The sequence below is a fragment of the Petromyzon marinus genome, chromosome 65 (assembly GCF_048934315.1).
Source record: "Petromyzon marinus isolate PM22_M1 ecotype Great Lakes invasive population chromosome 65, UKy_Petmar_22M1.pri1.0, whole genome shotgun sequence".
NCBI classification, from domain to species: Eukaryota; Metazoa; Chordata; class Hyperoartia; order Petromyzontiformes; family Petromyzontidae; genus Petromyzon; species Petromyzon marinus.
Window position 1 is genome coordinate 6,981,949 of NC_133731.1, and position 25,181 is coordinate 7,007,129.

At 53.3% G+C, this 25,181-nt stretch overlaps 1 protein-coding gene across 1 annotated transcript; it reads right to left on the reverse strand.

Moving 5' to 3' along the window:
• Window positions 1–3,476: 3,476 nt before the first annotated feature.
• Window positions 3,477–24,388, reverse strand: HSPBP1 (HSPA (Hsp70) binding protein 1). The gene is made up of 7 exons (XM_032978099.2): window positions 24,066–24,388; window positions 20,440–20,695; window positions 19,104–19,328; window positions 17,258–17,413; window positions 15,777–15,873; window positions 11,037–11,148; window positions 3,477–10,591 (listed from the first exon to the last, which is right to left on the reverse strand). The coding sequence occupies exons 1-7, from the start codon at window positions 24,201–24,203 to the stop codon at window positions 10,517–10,519; spliced, it is 1,059 nt and encodes a 352-aa protein (XP_032833990.1). The 5' UTR covers window positions 24,204–24,388; the 3' UTR covers window positions 3,477–10,516.
• Window positions 24,389–25,181: the final 793 nt, after the last annotated feature.

The following is a 25,181-nucleotide window of genomic DNA, read 5'->3' on the forward strand; positions in this document are numbered from 1 at the left end:
CTCTCTCTCTGTGTCTCTGTCTCTCTCTCTCTATGTGTCTCTGCCTGTGTTTCTGTGTCTTTGCCTGTGTCTCTGTGTCTCTGTCTCTCTCTATGTGTTTCTGCCTGTGTCTATGTGTCTCTGCCTGTGTCTCTGTCTCTCTGTGTTGTCTATCTCTCTGTATCTCGTATCTCTCTCTGTCTCAGTGTGTGTCTCTCTCTGTCTCTCTCTGTGTCTCTGTCTCTCTGGGTCTCGTATATCTATGTGTCTCTGCCTGTGTCTCTGTCTGTGTCTCACTCTCTATGTGTCTCTGCCTGTGCCTATGTGTCTCTATCTCTCTCTGTGGTCTCTGTCTCTACATCGCTCCGTGTCTCTGTCTGTCCATCCTGTCCCAGCTGTGTGTGTGTCTACATGGTTGTCTCCGCTTTGCTCCTCTGTCTATCTGTGTCTCTATCAGTATATTTGTCTCGCTTATATCACTGTCAGTCTCTGTATCTATCTGGCCGATGTCATTGTGCGTCTCTTTATGTGTCTCCGTCTGGCCTGTCTGTCTCGATGTGTTTGTCTCTCTCTCTCTCTCTATCCCCGTGTATCTCCACTGCCTGCATCTCTCTCTCGTTTCTGTGTCTCTCTGTGTCTATCGCCAGGTCTTGCCCCTACAGTCTGTTACAGGCTGTACGGGGGATCTTTGTCTATGCCTATTGTAAGACTGATTGTGCGCGTGTAATTGTGCGTCACTGTGTCCGTGTGTGACTGTGTGCGTGCAGATGTGTACACACGTGTGTGTGTGTGAACTTAGGTCGGCGGCTTCTTAGCGCAAGTGCGCAAACCACCACGCCACCGCTCCCCGCTGTGTGACGCTGATGGAGGGAGGCAGGGCCGATAAGTCGGATGCCGCTGTATGGACCTCCCGTCTTAAGCGATGGCTAAATTGGCCCCTCGGGACGGAGGCATCTCATCGGGTCTGAGTGGCATCATGACGCTAGCATCTGGGCCGGAGTGATGGCAGGGCATGCGCCAGATCAGCTCGACAACGGGCAACAGGAGGCTGCTCGACTTCCGTGCAGCCCCATGGCCTCGTGTAATCAATCACCAGCGCATCATCCACGCGGTTTTTTTTTGGCGTTTAGTTTATTGCCGCCAGTGCGGGTGGCTACGACACGGGGCGACAGAGTTCCACGTGCGCCACACACATTGATGCACGGTATCACGGACGCATGCCGGGTCAGGGCAAGAACATCTGCTGGATTTAATGCCCTGATAAGTGGCATTGTCCTTGCGCTGTGTTCGACTTTTGGCGTCCGCTGGTCGAACGCTGTTAGAGACGAGGCTCTAAAAAAAAGCTGTCTCTGGTTTGGGCCAATCAGTTTCAAAGACAACGCATCATCATATACTACCAGAGCATGTTTTTATACTCTTTGGTTCTTTCAGTAAAGTCAGGTAGTTAGAAATAAAATGAAACAAATCACGACGTTTCGATCGCAACAAGCGGTCGTCACCAGGCAAAGGAGTCAGCCTCTAAAGGCCTTTCGACTTTACCGAAAGAACCAAATTATTTATCATAAATATAGCAAGTCAAGATATATAAGTATCTTGGGATCATCCTGGATTCAAAACTGAATTTGAAGATCACATTGATTATATTGGTAAAAAGACAAAAATAATAATTGGTTTTCTGTATCGACACAAGCACTGCTTCCTCCCAATGTTCCGTTTGGAATTGATAAAAGCTACCATACTGCCTCTACTTGACTACTGTGACATCGTGTATAAATCATCCCCAAGTACTGTACTGAAGAAGCTTGATTCCATTTATCACTCGGCCTTAAGATTGCATTGAACTGCCCATATAGGACTCACCACTGTGATCTCTACATTGGGTCAAACTTAACATCTCTTAATGTTCGACGGCTTGTGCACCAGATCTTATTTATTCACGATGTACTTACAAAAATCCGCAGACTACCTGCTGGATCTCCTCTCTGTTTCAAAGAACAAATTTGACCTCAGGTCTTCGCTCATTTACCAGCTTCACATTCCCTATTGCCGTACAAAAACTGGAGGAAGGGCCTTTGCTATTGATGCCCCCAGGATCTAGAATGCTATAAACTGCAACTTGAATCACTACCTATGAGATCTTCACTCACTGCTCTAAAGGAGTTGTACACCCCTAGCTGCCACTGCTATTCAGTGGCCTAAAATAAAATAAAATGTTTCGCTCCGGATGACCGCTGCAAAGTATTATCTGTATTTTGATTGTGTGCTGCTCTTAAAGGTGCATTGAAAAATGTAATACTCCGACTGATGCTCCTGTTGTTGTGGAGTGACTCATGCAGCCAGCTATGGCTCTAGGGTTTAGTTATACACGTTGTTTATGTCGTTTATTGTGAAAATTCGGTCACAGTTCCTATGATCACTGTTACATTGCTTTTATGGTTTTATTTTAGTGATGTCGAAAACGTTTTTTGGTTTGGCCATGTCTGTTGTAGTACGGAGTTAGACTGATGGCCTTTAATCTTAGTTGTCTTGTGGTTGTTGTTGTTGTTGTTTGACTTGCATCCCATTGGGATTTTTGCACACAGCGTTGGTGTACGGTGCTTTTTCAGGAATATTTTGATGTTTTTTTTGTCCTGGATTTTCTGTTTGCACAGTCACATTATCACTTTAAGATGTTTTCTTGTTCATGTTTTTTGTTTTTGTTGTTGTTGCGGTTGCACCCAATTCAAGAGCCGAATGGCTCACAGGGCTATTCTAGATTTAAAGCTTTCGTGACTGCTAGGATCCATACTCTTTGGTTCTATTGGGTAAAGTCACGTAGGTGAAAATAAAATAACAAAAAATCACGACGTTTCGGCCACAACACAAGCGGCCTTCATCAGGTGAAGGGACGAGCCTGTCTGGAGGACAGCGCTGGCCGAAACGTCGTGATTTTTTGTTATTTTATTTTCACCTACGTGACTTTACCCAATAGAGTCACAGGGCTATACCAAATAAATGCAACTGAAAGCAAAGAGTATGGATTCTTACAGTCATGAAAGCTTCAAATCAAGCATGTTTTTGGTTTGCATGTTCACCACAAGTGCTGTGTTTGGTTAATGCAGACATGATTGCTTGCAAAATGTTTCTGTTTGGTGTTTTAACATCTTAACACCTGTTTTATTGACAGGGTAAAACCTATTTTTATAACATCTGCTGGACCACGTGGTGACGGAATCTGAGACGCGCTTTCCATTCTTCCATTACCGTGGTGGTGGCGGTGGTGGCCGGCATGTACCTAGGACCCGCCATTCGAACTAATTAAAATAAGTAATATTTTTTAAAACTTTCTTTTAAACACGCTTTTATTAAATGTACCGTACTATTAATGTAAGAACTTCACGACTCCAGGAAGTGGCCCCGAAGCTTGCCACAACGTAAGGGGACCCGTGGGCCAATTACAGCCAACGTCAGTTGAGCGTGGACAATCAGACCCAAGCAGAAACATAACATGTAAAAAATAATGTTTTAAAATCTGTTTTTTTATTTGTAATGATATAGTATTGTCATCAGTATGATATAGGTATACCAAGTTTGCAGTCCATACCGCATTGGGAAGTGGGTAAAACTTGAGTTACAAGATTTGAGGATACAACAACAGAGTGAGTTAATAAAAAGCGTGTAAATAAAAACTTGCACGGTATGAGTTGATCGTCGCTTGCAGCTGAGATCACCAGTATCGTACCACCGCCTCACTCCCTGGAGTTCCGGGCCTCGCTAGAGACCCTGGCTGATTGAGACGGTCACGTATCCAGCTAGGAGAACTAGGCAGGCCCACATCCCACCGTCTACAACAGCGGTCCTTCTTCTTAACCTGGGGGTGCGAGATGCCCATTCTGGGTGGAGGGGGGGCGGTGTGCGAGACGTGACCAGATTTTATTTTCTTGAAGGTAAATCATGGAAAGAACAATTTAAAAGCGCGAGCACATCAGTAACAGCTTCCTTTGTTCTAGATTTGAAGTTTTCGTGACCGCAAGGATCCACGGAGTAACTTGCTTTGCCCGATGTAGCTATGAACATTGTACATTGCTTTAACGACTGAGAACCCACGGGTGCAAGGCTGCAGCACTGGGCTACAATATCCCACCGTCCAAGAACGAGGAGGCCCACCGCAGCCTCCCCTCAGAGGTTCGGAGAGCCGTGCGGCGCTGCAAGGATGAGTGGCGGTCGCGGGCTGACGATGAGATGAAACGTGTCTCAGTAGCACGCGATCCCAACCGATCCTTTTAAGTCCATCGACAAAAATGCCTTTGCCTCACCGCGTCTATTACCACCCTTAGGGGAACGAGGGGTGATCTCATGATCTCTGACCCCCAGGAACAATGTTGTTCAGACTTGCCGAGCATTTCTATGAGCTCTCCGGGGAGGGGAAATCCCTCTGCTCAGAGGTCATCACGGGGCAATGTGACTTTAACCTGCTGGAGCAGTGCAGCCCCACATATTGGAGGAGGTGGCCGTCCCCTGGGTGTGTGTGGCTGGCTGATGAGACGACCTTCCAAGTCAACTGCTGAGGGAAGGTGGAAATTGTGTGCAGGCTGCCCTGTGTGACGCAATTATAACCGGCTGGGTCACGGGACGGGTTCCGCAGGATTGGAAGGATGTCCCGATGATCACACTTTCATAGATCGAGTGCCCTGATTGTAGTAATCACCAGGCGCGTCTCTCTTCTCTCTCTCAATTTGTGTGCTGGGGAAGATCCTGGCAAGGATTATTCAACATCGCCTTCCCAAGCAGCACGCGGAGTAGATTAAATTATTTAACTGGTTTAAAAAAAAATATTTTACTAGGTAAAGCTCCACTGAGCTTTGTAGTTATTTTTTTTAAAGCGACCTCGCCACAAATTAATAGCTCAACGTAGATATTTAAAACAGCCAAATACTCCAAACGCGCGATGTTGATTCTAAACGTGGAGGGATGACGTTCATTGTCATTGTGATGTCGTCATGATGATGACGTTCATTATCATCGTGATGTCGCCATGATGATGTTCAATGTCATTGTGATGTCGTCATGATGATGACGTTCATTATCATCGTGATGTCATGATGACGTTCATTGTCATGGCGATGTCGTCATGATGACGTTCACTATCATGGTGATGTCGTCATGATGATGATAGCGTTCATTGTCATTGTGATGTCGTCATGATGATGACGTTCACTATCATGGTGATGTCGTCATGATGATGACGACGTTCACTATCATGGTCGTCATGATATTCAGTATGATGATGTTGTTCATTATATATCATCGTGATGATGTTGTTCATTATATATCATCGTGATGATGTCATGATGATGATGTCCATTATCATCGTGATGTTGTCGTCATGACCATGATGTTGTCGTCATGATGATGCAATCACATATAATGAAGATGTAGAAATCGACATCATAATTTCCTAAGGCCGAGTGAATCATTAAATCTTAATAACACAATTTAGTGGGTTGTGCAGTAACGCATGGACGAGTGTAGCATACAATGATATAGAGCAGTGATTGCTGTGACAGGTAAACTGAACATCTGTGAAAAAGAGCTTCATAGCTTATCGGATTCGTCCGGTACAAATAAACATTCCGATTCTGAAAAGGTAAAAACCCGACTCCCATCCCAGGCCACGGCTGACATCAGTGGCGCCTCTGGCATCGACCAACTGCTCCGTACTGACCAGCGTGGTGAAGTATGGGGCCGTCCATAAATGACGTCACGCGATTTTGGACGATTTTTGCCCCCCCCCCTCGTCACACGGCGTCACAAAAAGTCAGACCCCCCCCCTCAAATATGACGTCACAAAGCTCTGCCCACCCCCCATCCCAAAACATATTTCCATTTTGAAAATAAAACGCGATTCAAAGCGCTTTAAACTATTGTCATTGTAGTGCGTATTTAACGTGGCGCTGCACTCTGATGTTGTAGGAGAAAACATTTATTTAAAAAGTCTATTTAATTAAGTAGAACGTGTTGTCTATATTTATTTAAAGTTGCCGCATTTTGATGTGACGTCACATTTTCAACCCCCCCCCCTCCTAGGTGCGTGACGTCATTTATGGACGGCCCTTATGGCGACCAAAACGCACACCCATGATGATCTCACATGGGTCACGTGTGAGGGTGCTGCTGGGTGGGGTGGTGTGGTTGGCGGAATGCCCGAAATTAGTTTGCCTACGCGAAAAAATAACAAAACGCCCAATTATAATGAACGAGCATCCCACACCCGCGCATTGCAATGCCACTCAGTTCCCAGCCTCTTAGCCACGTGCGTCGCTCTTGTAACAGCACCCCCCCCCCCCCCCCACTGCGAGACGGGGCCGTTCTGGATTCAGTCCCCGCTGTGCTATTGATCGCCGTTTGGCTCGGCGCGCATTAGCATGAATAAGTCATCACGGGCAGGGGCTGTTGCACCCTGTGCGTGCGTCTGTGTGTGTGTGCGTGCGTCTGTGTGCGTGCGTGTGTGTGCCTGTGTGTGTGCGTCTGTGTGTGCGCGTCTGTGTGTGTGCGCGTCTGTGTGTGCCTGTGTGCGCGTCTGTGTGTGCCTGTGTGTGTGCGTGCGTCTGTGTGCGTGCGTCTGTGTGCGTGCGTCTGTGCGTGCGTGCGTGTGTGTGCCTGTGTGTGTGCGTCTGTGTGTGCGCGTCTGTGTGTGCGTCTGTGTGTGTGCGTGCGTCTGTGTGTGCGTGCATCTGTGTGTGTGCCTGTGTGTGCGTCTGTGTGTGTGGTGCGGCGGTAATAGCACTTGCCCCGACAGTCTGTTACAGGCTACACGGGGGATCTTTGTCTTTGTGTGTGTGCTGTAGTGCTCGCTAACAGCACTTGACCCAACAGTGCTTCAGGCTATACGGGGGATCTTTGTCTCTGTGTGCTGTGGGGAGTGGTGGTGCAGCGGCTAGCGCGCTACGAACCCGGCGATCCGAGTTCGATTCCCACGCTCACGGTCACCAGCACCGGTGATGAATACAGTACGGGAGCCGATCCTGGGCCTCCCCTTGGTCGACTCAGCCTCAAATGAGTACCTGGTGCAGTGCGTAGTAAACATCGCTACGAGGGAGACAAAGGCGGCCGGGCGCGGTGCTGGTCACCCACCCCCTCGTGTGCCACAGTGCAGGCTATAATTATACTGGGAGGAACCTCCTGGTTACACCAGCCCACAGGGGATTATTGTGCCCGTCCGTCGTGCATCCAAAAATGGGAGGGGTGGGGCTGGGTGGGGAGGGGCTGGGTGGGGAGGGTGGGGAGAAGCTGGGTGGGGAGGGTGGGGGAGAGTGGGGGAGAGGCTGGGTGAGGAGGGGCTGGGTGGGGAGGGGCTGTTCACCCCGTGGTGCCCTTATAAAACTCAACGTTTCACCTACTCACGCCGTCTTGTGCCCGCCCTCAGTCGGTGTGTGCCTGTGTGTGTGCGGCAACTCATCGGACGATTCCTCGCGTTGCGATCGAAACGTTGTGATAACTTTATTTTTTTCTACCTACGTGACATTACCGAAAGAACCAAAGACTATAATGCATCACATTATCAGAGTGTTTTTTTTTAGTTTGCATTTTGACCACAAGTATCGTGGTCAATGCAGACATGATTCCTTGTAAAAGGTTTCAGTTTGGTGTTTAAACATCTCAACGCAGCTGTTTTGTTGCCAGAAAAAAAGGGGAAAACCTATTCCCACATTTTGGTGACTGGCAAAGGAGGTCCCATGATTAAACTAAATCAATTGAATTTTTCTTTCACCCGGACACACGGATACTGGATATGAAGGAGGCGACTTGGCTGATGTATTTTATTTTATCTTTTTAGCGACGACGTGAGTTATTGCAATATCTCAATCGGTTCTCGCACCCACCCCCCTCCACCCTCGCCACCCCCCCCATCGACCTCCTCTGACCAAAGCGGTGAAGTATGGCCATACAACCTCCAGTGACTGTAACGGCGTGGAATCGATAACGGAGGGATATAAATTATATATTTATGACACCGCCTTCAACCAGGTATCCACATAGAATACCTTGCATGCTTTACTGCAACGTGACGATTCACATTCGCAACGAGACAGGCTGCGTCCAAGTTCCAACAGAGGGCAGGGCAAAGGCATCAACATTCGCGATGTGCGCGGTGTGTGATGTGGATGCTTAGAAATGCCGGCAAGCAAAAATTTGGGATCACCCCCGTTAAAATAATGGTACGTTCCACAGGCATGACAGTGCTCGAGAAACAACACGGGCCATATGGGCCATACCACGTTCTTATACGCGAAGAGGGGGGGCGGTTGGGAATGTGCGGGGTGAGGGGGGATAGGGGAGGGAAGGGCGGTTGTGAATTATGAATGAACTGGTTATCTACAGTTGGGAGAGCCCATTGAGAAATACTTCACGGGGCGGTCCACTCTCCGCACTAAGGACAAAGATCCCCCGTGTAGCCTTAACAAACTGTTGGGGCAAGTGCTGTTAGCGAGCAGCACCTATTGAGGCTGGCACGGCACACGTGGGGGTGGGGGCCAAAACCACGCCCGGCCGCCATTGTCTCCCCAGTGGCGATGTCTACACACCACACCGGGTACTCATTTGCGGCTGAGTCGACCTTGGGGAGACTCGGGACAGATTCAGTTAAATCGTCACCGGTGTTCGCGAGCGGGAATTGAACTCGGGCCTCTGCCGGGTCGGTGGCGCAGCGTGGCGTGGCGCTAACCGCTGCACCACCGCTCCCTACATAAACACTCGCGCAGGCAAGCACTTGGGCTTACTTCACAGGTGGCACATTTACTTGGTTCACCAATTCACGGGAGGGGTGCCGCGGGTGGTGGTGGTGGCGGCGGCGGCGGCGGCTACCCTGCACGTGGCCGTCTGTGATCCAGTGCTCTGGGGAGGCAGCAGCGAGCGTTGGTCGCACGGACGGGCTGCCAAACTCCCTGCGCGTCGGGGTGTCGAGGTGGGGCCGTGCCAGGTGGCGGTAAAGCAGACTGCGGACTAAATATCACCCGTCCCATCCGTGCGGGGATAGGAGCGTTGCCTCCCCCGTAGGCGAGCGTGGGTATTCCCCCGCTTACCTCCCGCGCGTCCAGCACACTCGCCGCCAACCGGCCAAAAAACATCCGTTCATATTTATAGAGGCATGCAGAGCTCGGGCAACTGGGATTTTTTTTTGCACACAGCGTTGGTGTAACGGCGCTATTTCAGGAATATTTTGATGGGTTTTTTTTTTCCTGGATTTTCTGTTTGCACAGTCACACACGTAGTCACTTTAAGATGTTTTTCTTGTTCATGATGTGTTTTTTGTTTGTTGCGGTTGCACCCGATTCAAGAGCCGAATGGCTCGCAGGGCTATACCAAAATAAATGAAACTATGGAACTATGGAACTAACTGAACTGTCGGTAGCGCCGGCTCCTCGCCACCTTTGCCCGCCGACGCCCTCGGCGACTGCGAGCGATGCGATTCGCGTGAAAGACGACGGACAATGACGATGCCGCAGAACAAAACATATTTATCGTCGTCGTCGTTTGGAAACGTTCAGTGACAAGGGGGGGGGGGCGGGGGGGGTTCCATGAGCAACGTGGAGCTGTCAGCTGACCCTGTGTCACCGGCCGCGAGTGAAATTAATCGGAACCTCCAGGGGCGTAACTTTGACAGGGACCCCCCCCCTCCCACTCCCCCCTCAACGTCTCCCCGCGGCTTCTCTTCCGGTTGCAAGCAAAGACCTCGGACCGCACCTGCGCCACACTAAGCCGCCGTCGTCTCCACGAGCCCTCCCGTTCATCCGCCGTTGGGACGAGGGCCTCCCCCACCGAGTGACCGGTTAAGCGTGGAACGTTGCGGGTGAACGCTGCCCGGTCTTTTACCGGGTGCGCCCCGTTCATACCTGCGGCCGCGTGGGTCAAGGGCCCGAGGGATGTAACCCTCCCTTCGTTCCGACGACGCGCGGCCACGTGACGTCTGTGTCGTCGGCATTTTCTTCAGATTCCGTTACGGTGACGCGCGGAAGACGTTGGACGGAGCCTCCCCGCAAGGTCACGCGGGGGGGAGGGCGCCCCGTCGCAGTTTTGCCCGCCGGCTACCGCAGAGTTGCGGCGGGTCGCGTCGTTACGGTTCCCTGCGGCAAAAGCGACGACGCTGACGTAACACAGCGGGGGCGGCTAGGCCTCCCCCGAGGAAAATTAACGCCGAGCCGCATCGCGCCCACCGAGTCAGCGGTGAACGGGTACCAACCCCTTGCAAACTTGCAAGACGGCGTCAGAAACGGCAGAGGGTTATTTGGCCAAAAAACATCTTCTTGCAATGGAGGACCGCAGAGCTTGGGAAATCGTTAGGCGCCGGCTCCTCACCGCCTGGGAAAGGGGGTTAAGAAACCTGGCCCACTGCCCGCGGCGCGGCACCAGGGCAAAAGAGGGAATAATTCGGTGCGTGGAGACGCGCGACGTCAAGACGCGATCACGAACTCGGTGCCCGTTTCCCGGGAGGATCGCGCGGAGCGTTTCCCGGTCGCCGCCGCCGCCGCCACCACCGCCGCCGCCGCCGCCGGCGTCGTCACCGGTCCATGGCCACCTCCTCGCCCGGCGCCTCCGTGAGCTGCAGCAGCGTCCGGCAAAATTCCAGAGCCTCCTGCGGCCGCGACGCGCGTGCACACCGGCGCGTTACAAAGGGCATCACAAAGGGCATCACAAAGGGCGTCACACTGGCACGTCACAACACGCGTCACACCGGCGCGTCACAAAGCGAGTCACAAAGGGCGTCACACTGACGCGTCACACGGGCGCGTCACAAAGGGCATCACACCGGCTCGTCACAACATCGGTGAGACTTTGCCGCGCAATCCAAAAGAGTTCTGCGGCGCGCGTCTGATTTGGCCGTTTAACAGTCCCCGAGGTTCCCGTGCGTGTGCGCAGTTTGGCTCAAGAGCATTCAACGGTAGCTGCCCCAAAGGATTGAAAACCACAAAAGTTCAAGTGCGAATGCAATACAACGGCTCTTAACGCCGAATGCGTTACCGCCGGAGGCGTGGAGAGGCTGCCACGCCACGGCAAAGGAGGAGGGGGAGGCGCCGTACCAGGTGCTGCTCGGAGCCTTCCAGGAGGCCGATCCTCTCCAGCAGCGTCTCCCGCAGGCGCAGCTCGGCCCCGCGGCTCTCGCGCAGCGCCGCTCCGTGCCCCGACACCAGGCTGCGGCGACAGGCGCCGGTGCACGCGCGCGGACGTTACTCTTCCGCTCCGGCGCACGGTGCTCTCTGTGTGCGTGTGTGTGCGGGGCTTCGCTTGAAGGTCGTCGATGCTGATGCAGTGTGCACGTTCAGGTGTGCGTGTGTCTACCCCCTTACCTGCTCGCGGTGCCGGACGGGCAACTCTGTCGTGGACAGTGCTGTGGGGGGAGGAGCCAATTCCGATTGGCCTCTCCCCTCATGGCGTCTGTGACCACCACAGTGGCTAAACGGGGGCTCTGGACGGGTGCGAGGGGCTGGTAACCCCTCCACCTTTAATAAATTACCACAAAACCACGAATTAAATATGTAACTAATAAGCTTGTGTCGGAGGCCCCGGGGGGACAGGCATCTATGACGTCTCCTGGCCAAACCCCAATTGGCAGAGCCAGGAGATTGAATCTCTACCCTCGGGGCTCCTCCAGAAACAACGAAAAGCCACTTCGTGTGGCCACGTGGAATGTTTGAACGCTCACTGCGGAGGCAAGGCTGCCACTCCTCTGTCGGGAGCTGGACCGGTACCACCTGGATCTCTGTGGCATTCAGGAGGTCCGGTGGACCGGTTCTGGCTCCTGCCACCATGAGGGGTGGACAGTCCTCTACTCCGGGCAGCAGACTGCCAAACAACAGGGTGTGGGTGCATGGCGGTGAGGTGTGGGAAGCTGTAAGCCCCAGGCTACTTTAGGCTTGCCTTCCCATCAACCGGAGGCGAGGAGTGGTGGTCGTGGTTACTTATGCTCCCACCGAAGACGAACATCCGTGGAAGGATGCAGGCAAAGCCGATGAGTCAGATGCCTTCTATGACCTCCTGTCACAGGTGCTGGCTAAAGTGGCCCCTCGGGATAGAGTCATCTTGTTGGGTGACTTCAATGCTCGAGTTGGTCATGATGCTGGCACCTGGTCTGGAGTGATTGGAGGGCATGGGCAAGATCAGCTCAATAACAACGGTAGGAGGTTGCTAGATTTGTGTGCAGCCCATGGGCTTGTAATTACCAACACGCTGTTCCGGCATTGGTGCATCCACACAACATCATGGATACATGCCGGGTCCAAGCAAGAACATCTGCTGGACTATATAGTGACGGACCAGCAGATGCGAGCCCATGTCCTTGACACCAGGACCTACCGTGGAGCTGATCTGCCCTCTGACCATCGACTAGTCATCTGTTAGATGCGCCTGCCATTGTTCTACTCCGGTGGTGGGTGTACACCCAGGACCCCATTCCAACCTAAAGTGGCCTGGTCTCAGTTAGCTAATGAAAGTTGCAAGCGAGAATTTCATCATCGCTTGCGGCTGGGGTTGGCATCGTCCCCCACTCCTCCTGATGTCGAGGGTAAATGGGCGAGGTTTAGGACTGTGACTCATGCAGCTGCAATGGCTGCTTTGGGTACACGGTCCAGACCTCCCCAGAGACCCTGGCTGACAGAGGTGTTCAGGATAGTTTAGAAAAAGCGACAGGCCCACTGTCATCGGCGACAGAATCCCACGTCAGAGAATTAGGAGGCTTACCGCAGCCTTCGCTTGGAGATTCGAAGAGCCGTGAGGCGCTGCAAGGATGGGTGGTGGTCGCGGGTTGCTGAGGAGATGGAGTCTGCCTCAGTGGCCCACGATCACAAATCTCTATTTAACTCCATCAAAAAAGTAACCTGCAGCGCCACACCTTTTACCATAATTAGGGGAAAAAACGATGATCCAATCTCCGACCCCCAGGAACAGGTTTGCAGATTTGCTGAGCATTTCTGTGAGATCCTGGGGGAGGGGAAATCCCTCAGCCGGGAAAACATCATGGCACAAAGTGGGGATGACCCTGCTGAGGCTGCGGTGCCTCAAATATTGGAAGAAGTCACCCCCTGTGAGTGGCTGGCTGAGGTGCAATCTGTTGAGGAAGGACTGAAGGCGATCCGGAGTCTGAGACCAGAAAAGGGAGCGGGCAGAGATCATCTCCCAAGCAAAATGCTGAGGGAGGGTGGCGTTTGTGCACAGACTGCCCTATATGACATCATAACAACAGTCTGGACCACTGGAGGGGTTCTGCAGGATTGGAAGGATGCCCTGGTGGTCCCCCTCTTTAAGAAGGGGGACCGCACAGACTGTAACAACTACAGGGGCATCTCACTCCTCAGTGTGCCAGGAAAGGTCCTGGCAAGGATTATTCAACATCGCCTTGCCAGGCACGCTGAGGAGAGGCTTGCCGAGCCCCAATGCGGTTTCAGGAAAGGGCGGTCCTGCACAGATGCCATACTTTCTGTCCGTCTGCTACAGCAGAGGTGTAGGGAATTCCAACAAGACCTAAATCTCTGCTTTATTGACCTGGTCAAGGACTATGATACCATCAGTAGGCCTGGGCTCTGGGTTGTTCTTCGTGCTTTTGGAGTCCCTGACCCTCTGCTGACGATCATTAAGGACCTTCATGATGGTGAGCGGGCCCGGGGAAACTACGTGGCCGGGAGTCAGAGCCATTCCCTGTAGACCTTGGGGTGCGACAGGGATGTCCTCTGGCTCCCACATTATTTAACATTTATTTTGACCACGTAGTTCTTGAAGCCTTCAATAGCTGTACCGGGGGAATCTCCATTTGGTACAGATATAATGGGAGGCTGATCGATGCCCGGGTGCGGTCAAGGGATAGCTCCCTATTGCTCAACCACATCATGTATGCCAATGATTTGGTAATAGCTAATCATTCAGAGGAGGAGTTGGAGACGCTGCTGCTGAGACTGGAGCGTGCCACTAAGAGATGGGGCCTTACCATCAGCCCCACCAAAACTAAGCACCTGCCTGGGTATTTTGTACCATCGGACAGTCCACCCCCACAACTCCCAATCGGTGATGGGGCAGTTGTGGAGAGAGTGGAGAGTTTCCCATACCTGGGCAGTGTGCTTATGACCGGCTCCAGTTTAACAACAGAGTTCTCCCTCCGAATCAGTCGAGCGGCAATATCTTTCCATCGGTTGCGTAACGCTGTGTGGAAGCTACCTGGTCTGTCGCTCCGCACTAAGCTTCAGGTGTTCTCGGCCACGGTCATTCCCTCCCTTCTCTACGCTTGCGAAACGTGGACCCCCCTAATGGAACATCTTCGCCGGTTAGAAACATTTAGGCTAGCCTGCCTACGATCCATCCTGGGTTTAACCAAGGCTGGATTGTGTGAGGAACAAATCCTTCAAAGATCTGGGCAAGGTCCCATTGCTGAGCTCCTCCGGCAGGCAAGGCTGCGTTGGCTGGGTCATGTAGCCCGCATGCTCAGCCACCGCATGCCGAAACAGCTTTTGTTTGGCCAGATCGAGGGGGCTAAACGGGCACGGCACGGGCTAGAGAAGAGATGGAGTGATGTGGTACAGGAGGACGTGGAGCTGAATGGACTTGCCGATGACTGGTACCAGCGGTGTCAAGATCGGCCTCTGTGGAGGAGGCTCGTGAAGGATGCTACTGGGCAGTTGGAGGCAGTCGCCCTCCAACAACAATGGAGGGCGGAGGAGCGACGCTCACAACAACGAGCGGAGCGCCGGGTGGCTAAAGCACAGCAGGTTGGCACAGTAGGGAGCACAGGTGGTGCATCAGCCAGCCATCTCAGTCATCTCAGTCAGTCGACCCGTGGCACTTGGGTCTGCCCCGTGACCTCCTGCCAGCGGGCGTTCGACACCGCCACTTAGAGACGAATGGTGGTTGTTGTTTTTGTTGTAGGGAGCTCGCTTACAGCACTTGCCCCAACAGTCTGTTAAGGCTACACAGGGGATCTTTGTCTAGGTGTGTGCAGCGATAGTGTAGGGGTTAGCGCGCTGCGCAATGAACCCGGCGACCAGAATTCGATTCCCGCCCACGGCCAACACCAGTGACGATTATCAGAACCAGTCCTGGGCCTCCCCTGGGTCGACTCGGCCTCAAATGAGGACGTAGTGCGGTGTGTAAACATTGCCAATGGGGAGACAAAGGCGGTCGGGCGTGGTGCTGGCCACCCACCCCCTCGTGTGCTGCGCTGGCCTTCACAGGTGCTCGCAAACAGCACTTGCCCCAACAGTCTGTTAAGGCTACACGGGGGACCTTTGTGTAGGTGTGTAGGTGTGCATCCATGTTGTAGGTGTGTATGAGTGCATGCATGTTGTAGGTGTGTGGTGTGCATGCATGTTGTAGGTGTGTAGGTGTGCATGCAAGTTGTAGGTGTATGTTGTGCATGCATGTTGTAGGTGTGTGTTGTGCATGCATGTCGTAGGTGTGTAGGTGTGCATGCATGTTGTAGGTGTGTATGAGTGCATGCATGTTGTAGGTGTGTGTTGTGCATGCATGTTGTAGGTGTGTGTTGTGCATGCATGTTGTAGGTGTGTAGGTGTGCATGCATGTCGTAGGTGTGTGTTGTGCATGCATGTTGTAGGTGTGTGTTGTGCATGCATGTCGTAGGTGTGTAGGTGTGCATGCAAGTTGTAGGTGTATGTTGTGCATGCATGTTGTAGGTGTGTGTTGTGCATGCATGTCGTAGGTGTGTAGGTGTGCATGCATGTTGTAGGTGTGCATGCATGTCGTAGGTGTGTGTTGTGCATGCATGTTGTAGGTGTGTGGTGTGCATGCATGTCGTAGGTGTGTGTTGTGCAGGCACTTGCCTGCACAGTGCTCCGAGCACATGCTCGTGGAAGGGTTCATGGGGGGCGTGCAGCAGGGCGACCAACTGCTGCACCATGCCCATCGCGCACAGCTCTTCTGCACTCGCACACACACACGGGTGTCTACATTCACATATCTGCAAACGGGTACACACACAAACATTCAGGCAGGCCTGCCTTACAATCCATGCGGAGTTTAACCAGACTGGATGACAGAGCCTCGAAACATCAGGGAGAGGCGAGGCCGAGTAGGCTGCGCCACGTAGCTCACATGTCTCCTGCACACCGCATGCCCAAGCAGCTTCTGTTTGGCTGGACGCAGGGGGCTAAGCAGGCACGATATGGGCTAGAGAAGAGATGGGCTGATATGTGTGAATGGCGCGTCGACCAGGCCTCCCGCCTAACTCGACACGCCATTAAATGAGTACCTGGTGCAGCGTGTAAACATCACAACTCGTGGGACAAAGATGGCCAGGCGTGGTGTTAGTCACCTACCCACCCACGTGCTGTGCCGGCCTCCATAGGTGCTCGCTAACAGCACTTGTCCCAACAGTCTGTGAAGGCTATCGGAGGAACCTTTGTTTTTGGTCCGTGCCCGTGTGTGTGTGTCCCCCCCCCCGCTGATCTTCTGGGTGCCACACCTGCGTGTCTGTATGTGTGCGGCTAACACGCAGCGAGGTGGGAGCTTGCTCAGTGGGGACCGCAGGTGGTGATGCCACCTGCCAGACGTCTCGGGTCGTGCGGCCAACACACGCACGGCACAACCTGGGTCCGTCCCCCCATGACCTCCTGCTAGCAAGCAAGCAAGCCTTGGACACTTCGCGAGACGACCCGCAAGTGCACCTAGCCTGGCACGAATGCTGCGGCGACGTCACCACCCTCACCGTGGCGAGTTGGCCGCCTGCCTGCCGCCATTGCTGCTAATGCTGACGCCATTGTGGTGGTGGGCAGGAGTGCCGCCTTAACCTTTTAACTTTTTATTTTTCCAGGCTAAGGGCCCACTGAGCTAAGTAGCTCTTTCAGAAGCGACCTGGCTGTCACGAATGATAGCGCGACGAAGTGGGCCTTTGCCCACTTCAGCAATTTGTTTATTGCTGTGGTTGTTTCCACCTGATGAAGGCCACTTGTGTCGCGCCCGAAACGTCGTGATTTAATTTATTAGGTTTTCTACCTACTGCGTGACTTTGCCGAAAGAACCAAAGAGCACGGATCCCTGTAGTGACGAAAACTTCTAATCTTGATTGGGCTAATTATCATCACGTGGAAATTTATTAGCAGCCAAATACTCTAAACGCGTGTTTCTAAGTGTGGAGGGAAAAAGCGGAGGAGCCGGAGAAAAATCCAAGCGACCACGGAGAGAGAGAGAGAGAGAGACACACGCAAACTTCAAATACACAGCAGGGGTCGCGATCGAGCACCGACGACACTCCTGCGTACCAGGCGAGGGAGCAGACACCTCGCCACCGCGGAGCCAAACCCACCGTGGTGCTCCGTGCCGGCCATGAGCAGGCTGTGGAGGAGGAAGGCGGCCTTGACCCGCGGCCTCTCGCCGGGGTCCTGCATGGCTCGCAGCAGCACCGAGAAGCCGTCTCCCTGTGCCAGCGCGCGACGACCCAGCGGCAGCTCACGCACCAGGCCTGTGAAGAAGAACGTGGAATTAGGAAAAAAAGTCAAGCAAAGATGAAGTCAAAATGAGTGAAAATGGAAAGAAAAACGTATCACGTTAAAGAGATGAATTTCACAAAAGTTACAAAACAAAATTATTCATGGAAAAATTTCCGAAAAGTAAAACCAAGTAAACAAACAGATATATAAACCGCTGATTTAAAGCTTTCGTGACAGCAGGGATTCATATTCTTGGTTCTTTCGGTAAAGTTACGTAGAAGGGAAACAATAAAATAATAAAACTATAAAATTCTCACGACGATTCGCCACTTTTTTTCAAATTTTCTTGCTGTGGTTTTCACACCTGATGATGACTGCTTGTGTTGCAGTCGAAACGTCGTGAGGATTTCATTGTTTTATACTTTTATTATTTTATTGTTTCCCTTCTACGTGACTTTACCGAAAGAGCCAAGAATATATAAACCGCTGTCGCAGGCGAGCGGATAAGGGGGCGGCACCCAGGCGATTGCCCAACCTCTGCGGTCCTCTATATATAAAGATGTTTTATCCGCCGAGTGTTTATTACATGTGAGGAAATCCACGCGCGCGACGGGGCAACACTATCCCATCCGGAAGGGACAGATGATATTCAACGGCACTTTGCTCTACTGCCCCCTCTGCTGGCGAACCAGGGGTAAGCGCTCCTCCTCCGCGCCCACGCGCAAGAATGGAGGTTCGCAACGTCTACGCGGCGGTCCACCAACCCTCGCTGCCACCTCCACACAGCACTGGACTACCGGCAGCCACGTGTAGCAGCAGCGGCGGCGGCGGCGGCGTAGCGACTGCGGCCGCAGCGACCGAGAAGATTATCATCTCTCTCTCTCTCAATCGATCAATCCAACTCAAGTCAACCGATCCGCGCCCCCCAGCTCTACGGAGAAGTGAAGGGCGCAACGGTCGGGCCGGGTCTGCGAGGTGGGCGGCTGCCGCGTGCGTGCGTGCGGGGTGGCGAGCCGGCACGGTGGAGGCCGCAGGCGGTGTGCATCTGCCAGACATCTCAGTCGGTCGGTCAACCCCAACACGGCACCGTCCGTCCCCCGACCTCCGACTCCTGCCAGCCAACCAGCCAGCCAGCGAGCCTACGACGCTTCGTGAGACGACCTGCAACATGTGCGTGTAGCCCGTCCGTCGTCGTCGTCGTCGTCGTTGACAATGACGGACTAAAACGATAAAAAACTATTTTTTTTTATTTGAGCAGGTAAGGCCCACTGAGCTATGTAGCTCTTTTTCAGGAGCGACCTGGCCATCACAAACGACAAATGGCTCATCGTCACGTGGACATTTATAGCAGCCAAATACTCATAAACGCGTCGTGCTGATGCTATATGTGGAGGGAAAAACCGGATGACCTGGAGAAAAATCCACGCGACCACGCGGAGAGAGAGAGACACGCAAACTCAAAATATACAGCAGCAGCAGGCATCGTCAGGGTCGGGATCGAACCCACGACCTCCTGTATACCAAGCGAGGTAGTTAACATCTCCTACCCACCCTGGTGATGATGATGATGATGATCGTGAGAGCACACGCAGACCCCCAAACACACAGCAGCGGGCGCCAGGGTGGTCGGGATCTGAACCCACGACCCCCCGCACACCCCCCCCCCCCGGGGGGGGGGGGGGGGGTTGGTGGTCAACACCCCCCCGGCCGCCGTGGACTCACACGAGACGGCGAGCAGGGCCTTGACGCGCACGCGAGCGTCGGCGTCGGCGTCGGCGCGCCGCAGCAGCCGCGGCAGCGCCCCGAGCTCCAGCGCCGCCTCCTGCACCCGCGGCGCGTTCTGGGCGCACGTCGCCACCAGCTCGGCGGCACGCCACCGCAGCTCGGCGCCGTCCGCGTCCAGGTAGCGCTGCACCACCAGCGCCATGCCGCCCAGCTTGCAGAAGTCTGGCCCGCGGCCGGGGGTAGGCGGGGGTAAGGAGGCGGAGGGAGCGGGGGAGGGAGGAGGCGGAGGGGAAAGAGGTCGAGGGGACAGAGAGAGGTGCAGGGCATGAGAGTAAGGGGGTTATTGCGCAATGCAGGTTTCCCTCCTCGCTCTGTGCGGCGGCGGCGGCAGCAGTAGCAGTAGTAGATGCGCTCTAAAAAAATGAGGGTGCACAAAGCGCAGCCACCAGAAGAGACAGCTGCCTGCCGAGTACAAAGATCCCCCATATAGCCTGTAACAGACTGTAGGGGCAAGTGCTGTTAGCGAGCACCTATGAAGGCCGGAACGGTACACGAGGGGGTGGGTGGCCAGCACCACGCCCGACCGCCTTTGTCTCCCCAGTGGCAATGTTTACACACCGCACCAGGTACTCATTTGAGGCTGAGTCGACCTAGGGGAGGCCCGGGACCGGTTCAGATAATCGTCACTGGGTGTTGGCCGTGAGCGGGAATCGAACCCGGGTCGCCAGGTTCATAGCGCAGCGCGCTAACCGCTACACTATCGCTCCCCACACACACACACATGCACTGTTGTATTCAATATAGATCAGCGGTCACCAACATTTTTGGCACCAGGGACCGGTTTCGTGGAAGACAATTTTTTCACGGACCAGGGGGGGGGGGTCATCATTGGGTCTATCCCCCTTGTCAAAGAAGCTCACCAGCGACGTTTGTGTTTTTTTACTCACTTTGGCTACTCGGGGTCAGAGCTTGTGGGCTTACCAACACTGTGACCGAGGCAGCCGCGCAGTGCGGGAAATAAGGCGCGGATGGAAGTGGTAAATAACAAAATAGTGGGGCGGGCTACGCGCGGATTCACCGCTCACCTCCTGCTGTGCGGCCCAGTTCCTAACAGGCCGCGGACCGGTACCGGTCCGAGGCCCGGGGGTTGGGGGACCCCTGATCTAGAGGACACATCCGGCATTCCTCTAGGCATAGCGCGAGCCGCGGCCGCTTGTCACGGGGGCCGCCTGACCGGGCCTTCACCGGCCGACCGCTGCAACCGACCCGAGCGAGAGACCAGGGTGGGAGAGGCGCGGGGGGGGGAGTCGGGGCCTTAGCCGTGTGCACCCACCCTGAGCGTTGTCGATGCTGTCGGTGACGTCAAGCAGGGCGTCCAGCGCGTTAATCAGCCGCGTTGTCACCTCCGGCAGATCCTCCGGGGCCTCCGCGTCGGGTCCCGGCGGCGGCAGCGGCGGCGGCCCAGGGTGGGCCTCTGAATCGCCCCCCGGCCCGGCCCGCAGGATGTCGAGGGCCTGCTTCATGAGCTGAACGTCGTCCTGAGCGCTGCTCATGGACACCGACAGGGCCTCCTGCAGCCACTGCCTCCTCTGCCGGGGACGGAGAGAGAGAGAGGAGTGAGGTTGGAGAATGACGGCATGAATGGGGTGGGGGGGGAGAATGTTGGGGAGGAGGGAGGGAGGAGAGTGGGAGGGAGGAAAGGGGAGGGAGGAGAGGGGAGGAAGACAGAGGGGAGATGAGGATGGGGGGGGGAAGAGGAGCAAGAGAGGAGGAGGGAGCAGGAGGACATGTGAACGTTCCCATGACCCGTGTGTTCCTTTCTCTCTCCGTGTTCTCTGTGTTATTATTCCGAGCAAGCACGCTCCCACCCTCGCCAAGCTTCTCTGCGCACTTTTCAATTTTGTGTTTCCATAGCCTCCGTCAGCGCCCCGCACCTCCGTCAGCGCCCCGCACCTCCGATTAGCACGGTTGGCTTCGCGAGGCGCGTAAGAAGTTCACAGTAGATACACACGTTCTAAAAAAAGTCCCTGCTGTCAAAAACAAAGTCCTTTCTGACGACGCGCTGGGATGAAACACGTTGCATTCCAGCATTAATTTCAGATTTCCACAACAACAAAAAATCCATCTCACCTCCTCTCGCAGGAGGTAATTATGAGCAGGAGGTTATCGCACGGACTGCTGCGGTGTAGGTGTCACGATTATCACCCGGCAGTTGAATCCCCGACAGAGATTCTTAAACCCCTCCCCCAGTGCCAGATTAAGCTAGTGCGGGGCCTGTAGCGTATGTTATTAAAGGGGCCCCTGAAATAAAAAAAAAACACGTAAATATTAAAACACAAATTGTTTTACTTGCACAGTAAAGTAATTGTATTTTTTCATTTGCTATACAGCCAGACAATACGACAAATCGCTAACCTTAAACACCCGGTCGTTCATAAAAGTTGAAGGCGGTATAGTACTATAGTAATAGAGCAAGTGCAGAATCACCGAACCGGAATTGATATCTTGAAAGCATTTAGCGCGGGGCCCTTGAAAGTGCGGGGCCCGTAGCTACTACTTACATATGTAGCTACTACATATGTAGCTACTTTTGCTACTGGGATAATCCGGCACTGCCTGCCCCCACATCTCCCAACCTCGCTTCTATCCACACATCAGTTGAAGGAAATTAGTAGGGTACACACCACAGTCGACCGTGGCACGTCCCACGTGGTGGGGGCAAACTGTGGGTACTCCCACCCCTTTCAAAATCACAATGTTGTGTTTATACTGGAGGAATCCGATGAGCTATAAAGCTCTTTTTCACAGATGTCCAGTATTTCACGGGATGTCTGGACAGCGCTGTAGAGTTAGACCATAATTGAACTCTCTAGAACGGCTGTCTAAAGCTGCCTCTCATCTTATATTGATTCATAGTCCCTTATTATTCCAAGGCCCTTCTGTTAGCAGTGGCCTGAGCAAGCAGTTTAAGGGCTGCGCCTTTGCCATTACCTGCCCTTCACACGCGTCAATAACACTGTCGCCTTTAGAGAAAGAGAAAAAAAAATAAAAGGCGACGTTTCGTGCAATGGCCCTTCTTAACCTATCACACACGGGTTAGACCATTCAATTGGGTCCATCAGACGTCCCAATAGACATACAACAATAACCTTAACCAGATTCTCCGCGACTCCTGACGTGCAAGTTGTAGATAAGGGTGCCGTCACGAAACGTCTGGAAAGTTTGAGAAGCTTAATGAAACATTCTATAAGTGACTCATAGGGAGTCGGAGAAAGTCACGGGGAACCGCGGAGAGAAGACCCAGCGGGGAAGGCCCGGCTCCGAAACGTCAAGGGAAACGTATCATTCGTTTTTGGAGCTCACAATTGATGAACACCGGAGGCTCAAAACGCCAAGAGGCCAGGAGCAAACAGCACTGCTGAAGGTTTAATAGAGAGTTCACACGCGGTTATTATCGTACGAACTCGGAGTAACGAGGGGCAGCAGCTGCGATCTGCAGTGGGGGTGAGTGGGTGAGTCATTGGGTGGGGTGGGTGGGTGAGTTGGTGAGTGAATGAGTGAGTGTGTTGTTGTTGTTGTTGTGAGTGTTGTTGTTGTGACTTGCAGTTTGTCCATCAGTATGGTTGGGGAGACGCAACACAGTGTCTGTGAGACCGAGTTTTTAACATGTGGGGATAAATCGGCGCGTGAACTTTACTGGAAACGGCACCCACGGTACCCTACTAACTAGTAGTCGAGATAGAGGGGTGAGAGGATGTGTGAATAAGTGGGTGAGTGGATGGGTGGGTCGGTGAATGAGTGAATGGATGAATGGGTGGGTGAGTGGATGAATGGGTGGGTGAGTGGATGAATGGGTGGGTGAGTGGATGAATGGGTGAGTGGATGAATGGGTGGGTGGGTGAGTGGATGAATGAGTGGGTGAGTGAGTGAATGAGTGGTTGAGTGAGTGAATGAGTGGATGGGTGAGTGAATGAGTGGATGGGTGAGTGAATGAGTGGGTGGGTGAGTGGATGAGTGGGTGACTGAATGAGTGGGTGGATGAGTGGCTGGGTCAGTGGATGAGTGAGTGAACGAGTGGTTAAGTGGGTGGGTGAGTGAATGAGTGGGTGGGTGAGTGAATGAGTGGGTGAGTGAGTGGGTGGGTGAGTGAATGAGTGAGTGAATGAGTGAGTGAACGAGTGGTTAAGTATGTGAGTGAGGTGAATGAGTGGCTGGGTCAGTGGATGAGTGGTTGGGTGAGTGAATGAGTGGGTGAGTGAGTGGATGAATGAGTGGGTGGGTGAGTGGTTAAGTGGGTGGGTGAGTGCTGTGTGGGTGGTTGAACAGAGTGTGGTTGATAAGACGACACAGTCTGTATCCCAACACGGTTGGACAAATGTCAGTTCAGTCGCGTTGCATTATTAGTAAGGGCCTAGAAGGCCGGGGAACGCCACGGAATGCCAAAGAAGGCTGCAGAATTTAAGAGGACGTGGAAGCCCGTGGAATTATCAAGAAAAGTCTGCGACCTTCACAGAACGTTCTGAACGACAGAGGAATGATCGGCACGGGCGGGTGGCAGGAAGGCCTTGAAGGCGGGGGAGGGGGGGAGGAGGGCATTGGGGAATGTTCGAGAAAGCCGTAGAAGGCCGGCGAGTGACGGGAAATGACATCGGGGAAAGCCACGAGAGATGGGTATTGCAAGGAAGGCCGGCATAGAGAGACGGGCAGAACAGACCGGAGAATGCCAAAGAGTGCGTTGGAATGAGGAAAATCCAGGGGCGATAAGATCGTACAAGAGAAGGCCGTTATTAGAGACGGGCCGGATAGACCGGGGAAGGCCTAGAAATGACTGTGAACATCAGGGAAAGGCCAGGAGAGATCAGGACATTATGTGGAATGCCGTTATCGTCAAGGGAAGCCAGGGGGGAGGCCATGGAAGGGCCCTGGGAAGGCCCGGGGACGTCCCGGCTAAGTCCGTACCTCAATGGACATCGGCAGGGGACCCTGCGGGCCCGGCGCCGCATCCTCCTCGCTCCCCGCCTCCACCGCGAGCCTCAGCAGCCCCGGGAGGTCGCTAATGCGGCTGGGTCGGCCCGGGTCACCTCCTCCCTGGGCCATCGTGGTCACGGCCCGATGCCTCTCCAACCGCGACTGTTGGTCACGACAGCGAGCTGGCAGCACGAAGAGCGCCGGAACCACCGCGGCCGTGCCTGGCCTGACAGCCACTGCACTGGGTTAGAGGAGGCCACGTGGGTTGTGGGGGGAGATTACCGCCCCCGCCCCCGCCCCCCCTCCTACAAACCACGTGGTCTCGACATGAGTTCCCGCCGCCCGCAAATGACGTCACGCAATACGATGTACATGCTGCGGTGCAATGAGGTCATGCTGCGATGTGATTGCGTCATGGTGTGAGGGAATGATGTCATGCTGCGATGTAATGACGTCATGCTATGATGTAGTGCTGTAATGCAATGATGTCACGCTGTAATGCAATGTCAAGCAGTAATGCAATGACGTCGTAGTGTGATGCAATAATGTCATGCTATAATGCAATGTCAAGCTGTGATGCAGTGATGTCATGTTGTAATGCAATTGTCATGCAACTGTCATCCTGTAATGGCATGATGTCATGCTGTGATGCAATAACGTCAAGCTGTAATCCAATGATGTAATGCGATCTCCTTTAACAAATATCATCAAATATATTGACACTGCAGGCGGAATCCGATGAGCTACAAAGCTCGTTTTTTTTATAACAGAACGTTACAACAACAAACAATAACAAAACACGATAGGAGTGCAAAGTAAAGGAAAGGTAAAAAAATATATACAAATAAAACTAAACTATTCCTGGTAAATCCCACTACTGAGCAATTAGATTATTTTTCAGAGCGACATGGCGATCACAAACGATAGCTCAACGAGGTGGCTTGTCAGCATCGTGTACACGTCTCGCAGGGAGACTTGTGCAACGTGTTGAGTATCATTACTTGATGATGTTGAGGCTGGAGGATAAGGAGGAGTTCGTATAGAGCAGTAGACCAGCGGTTCTTCTTCTTCTTAACTTGGGGTGCACGCTGCACCTACGGCGTGAGT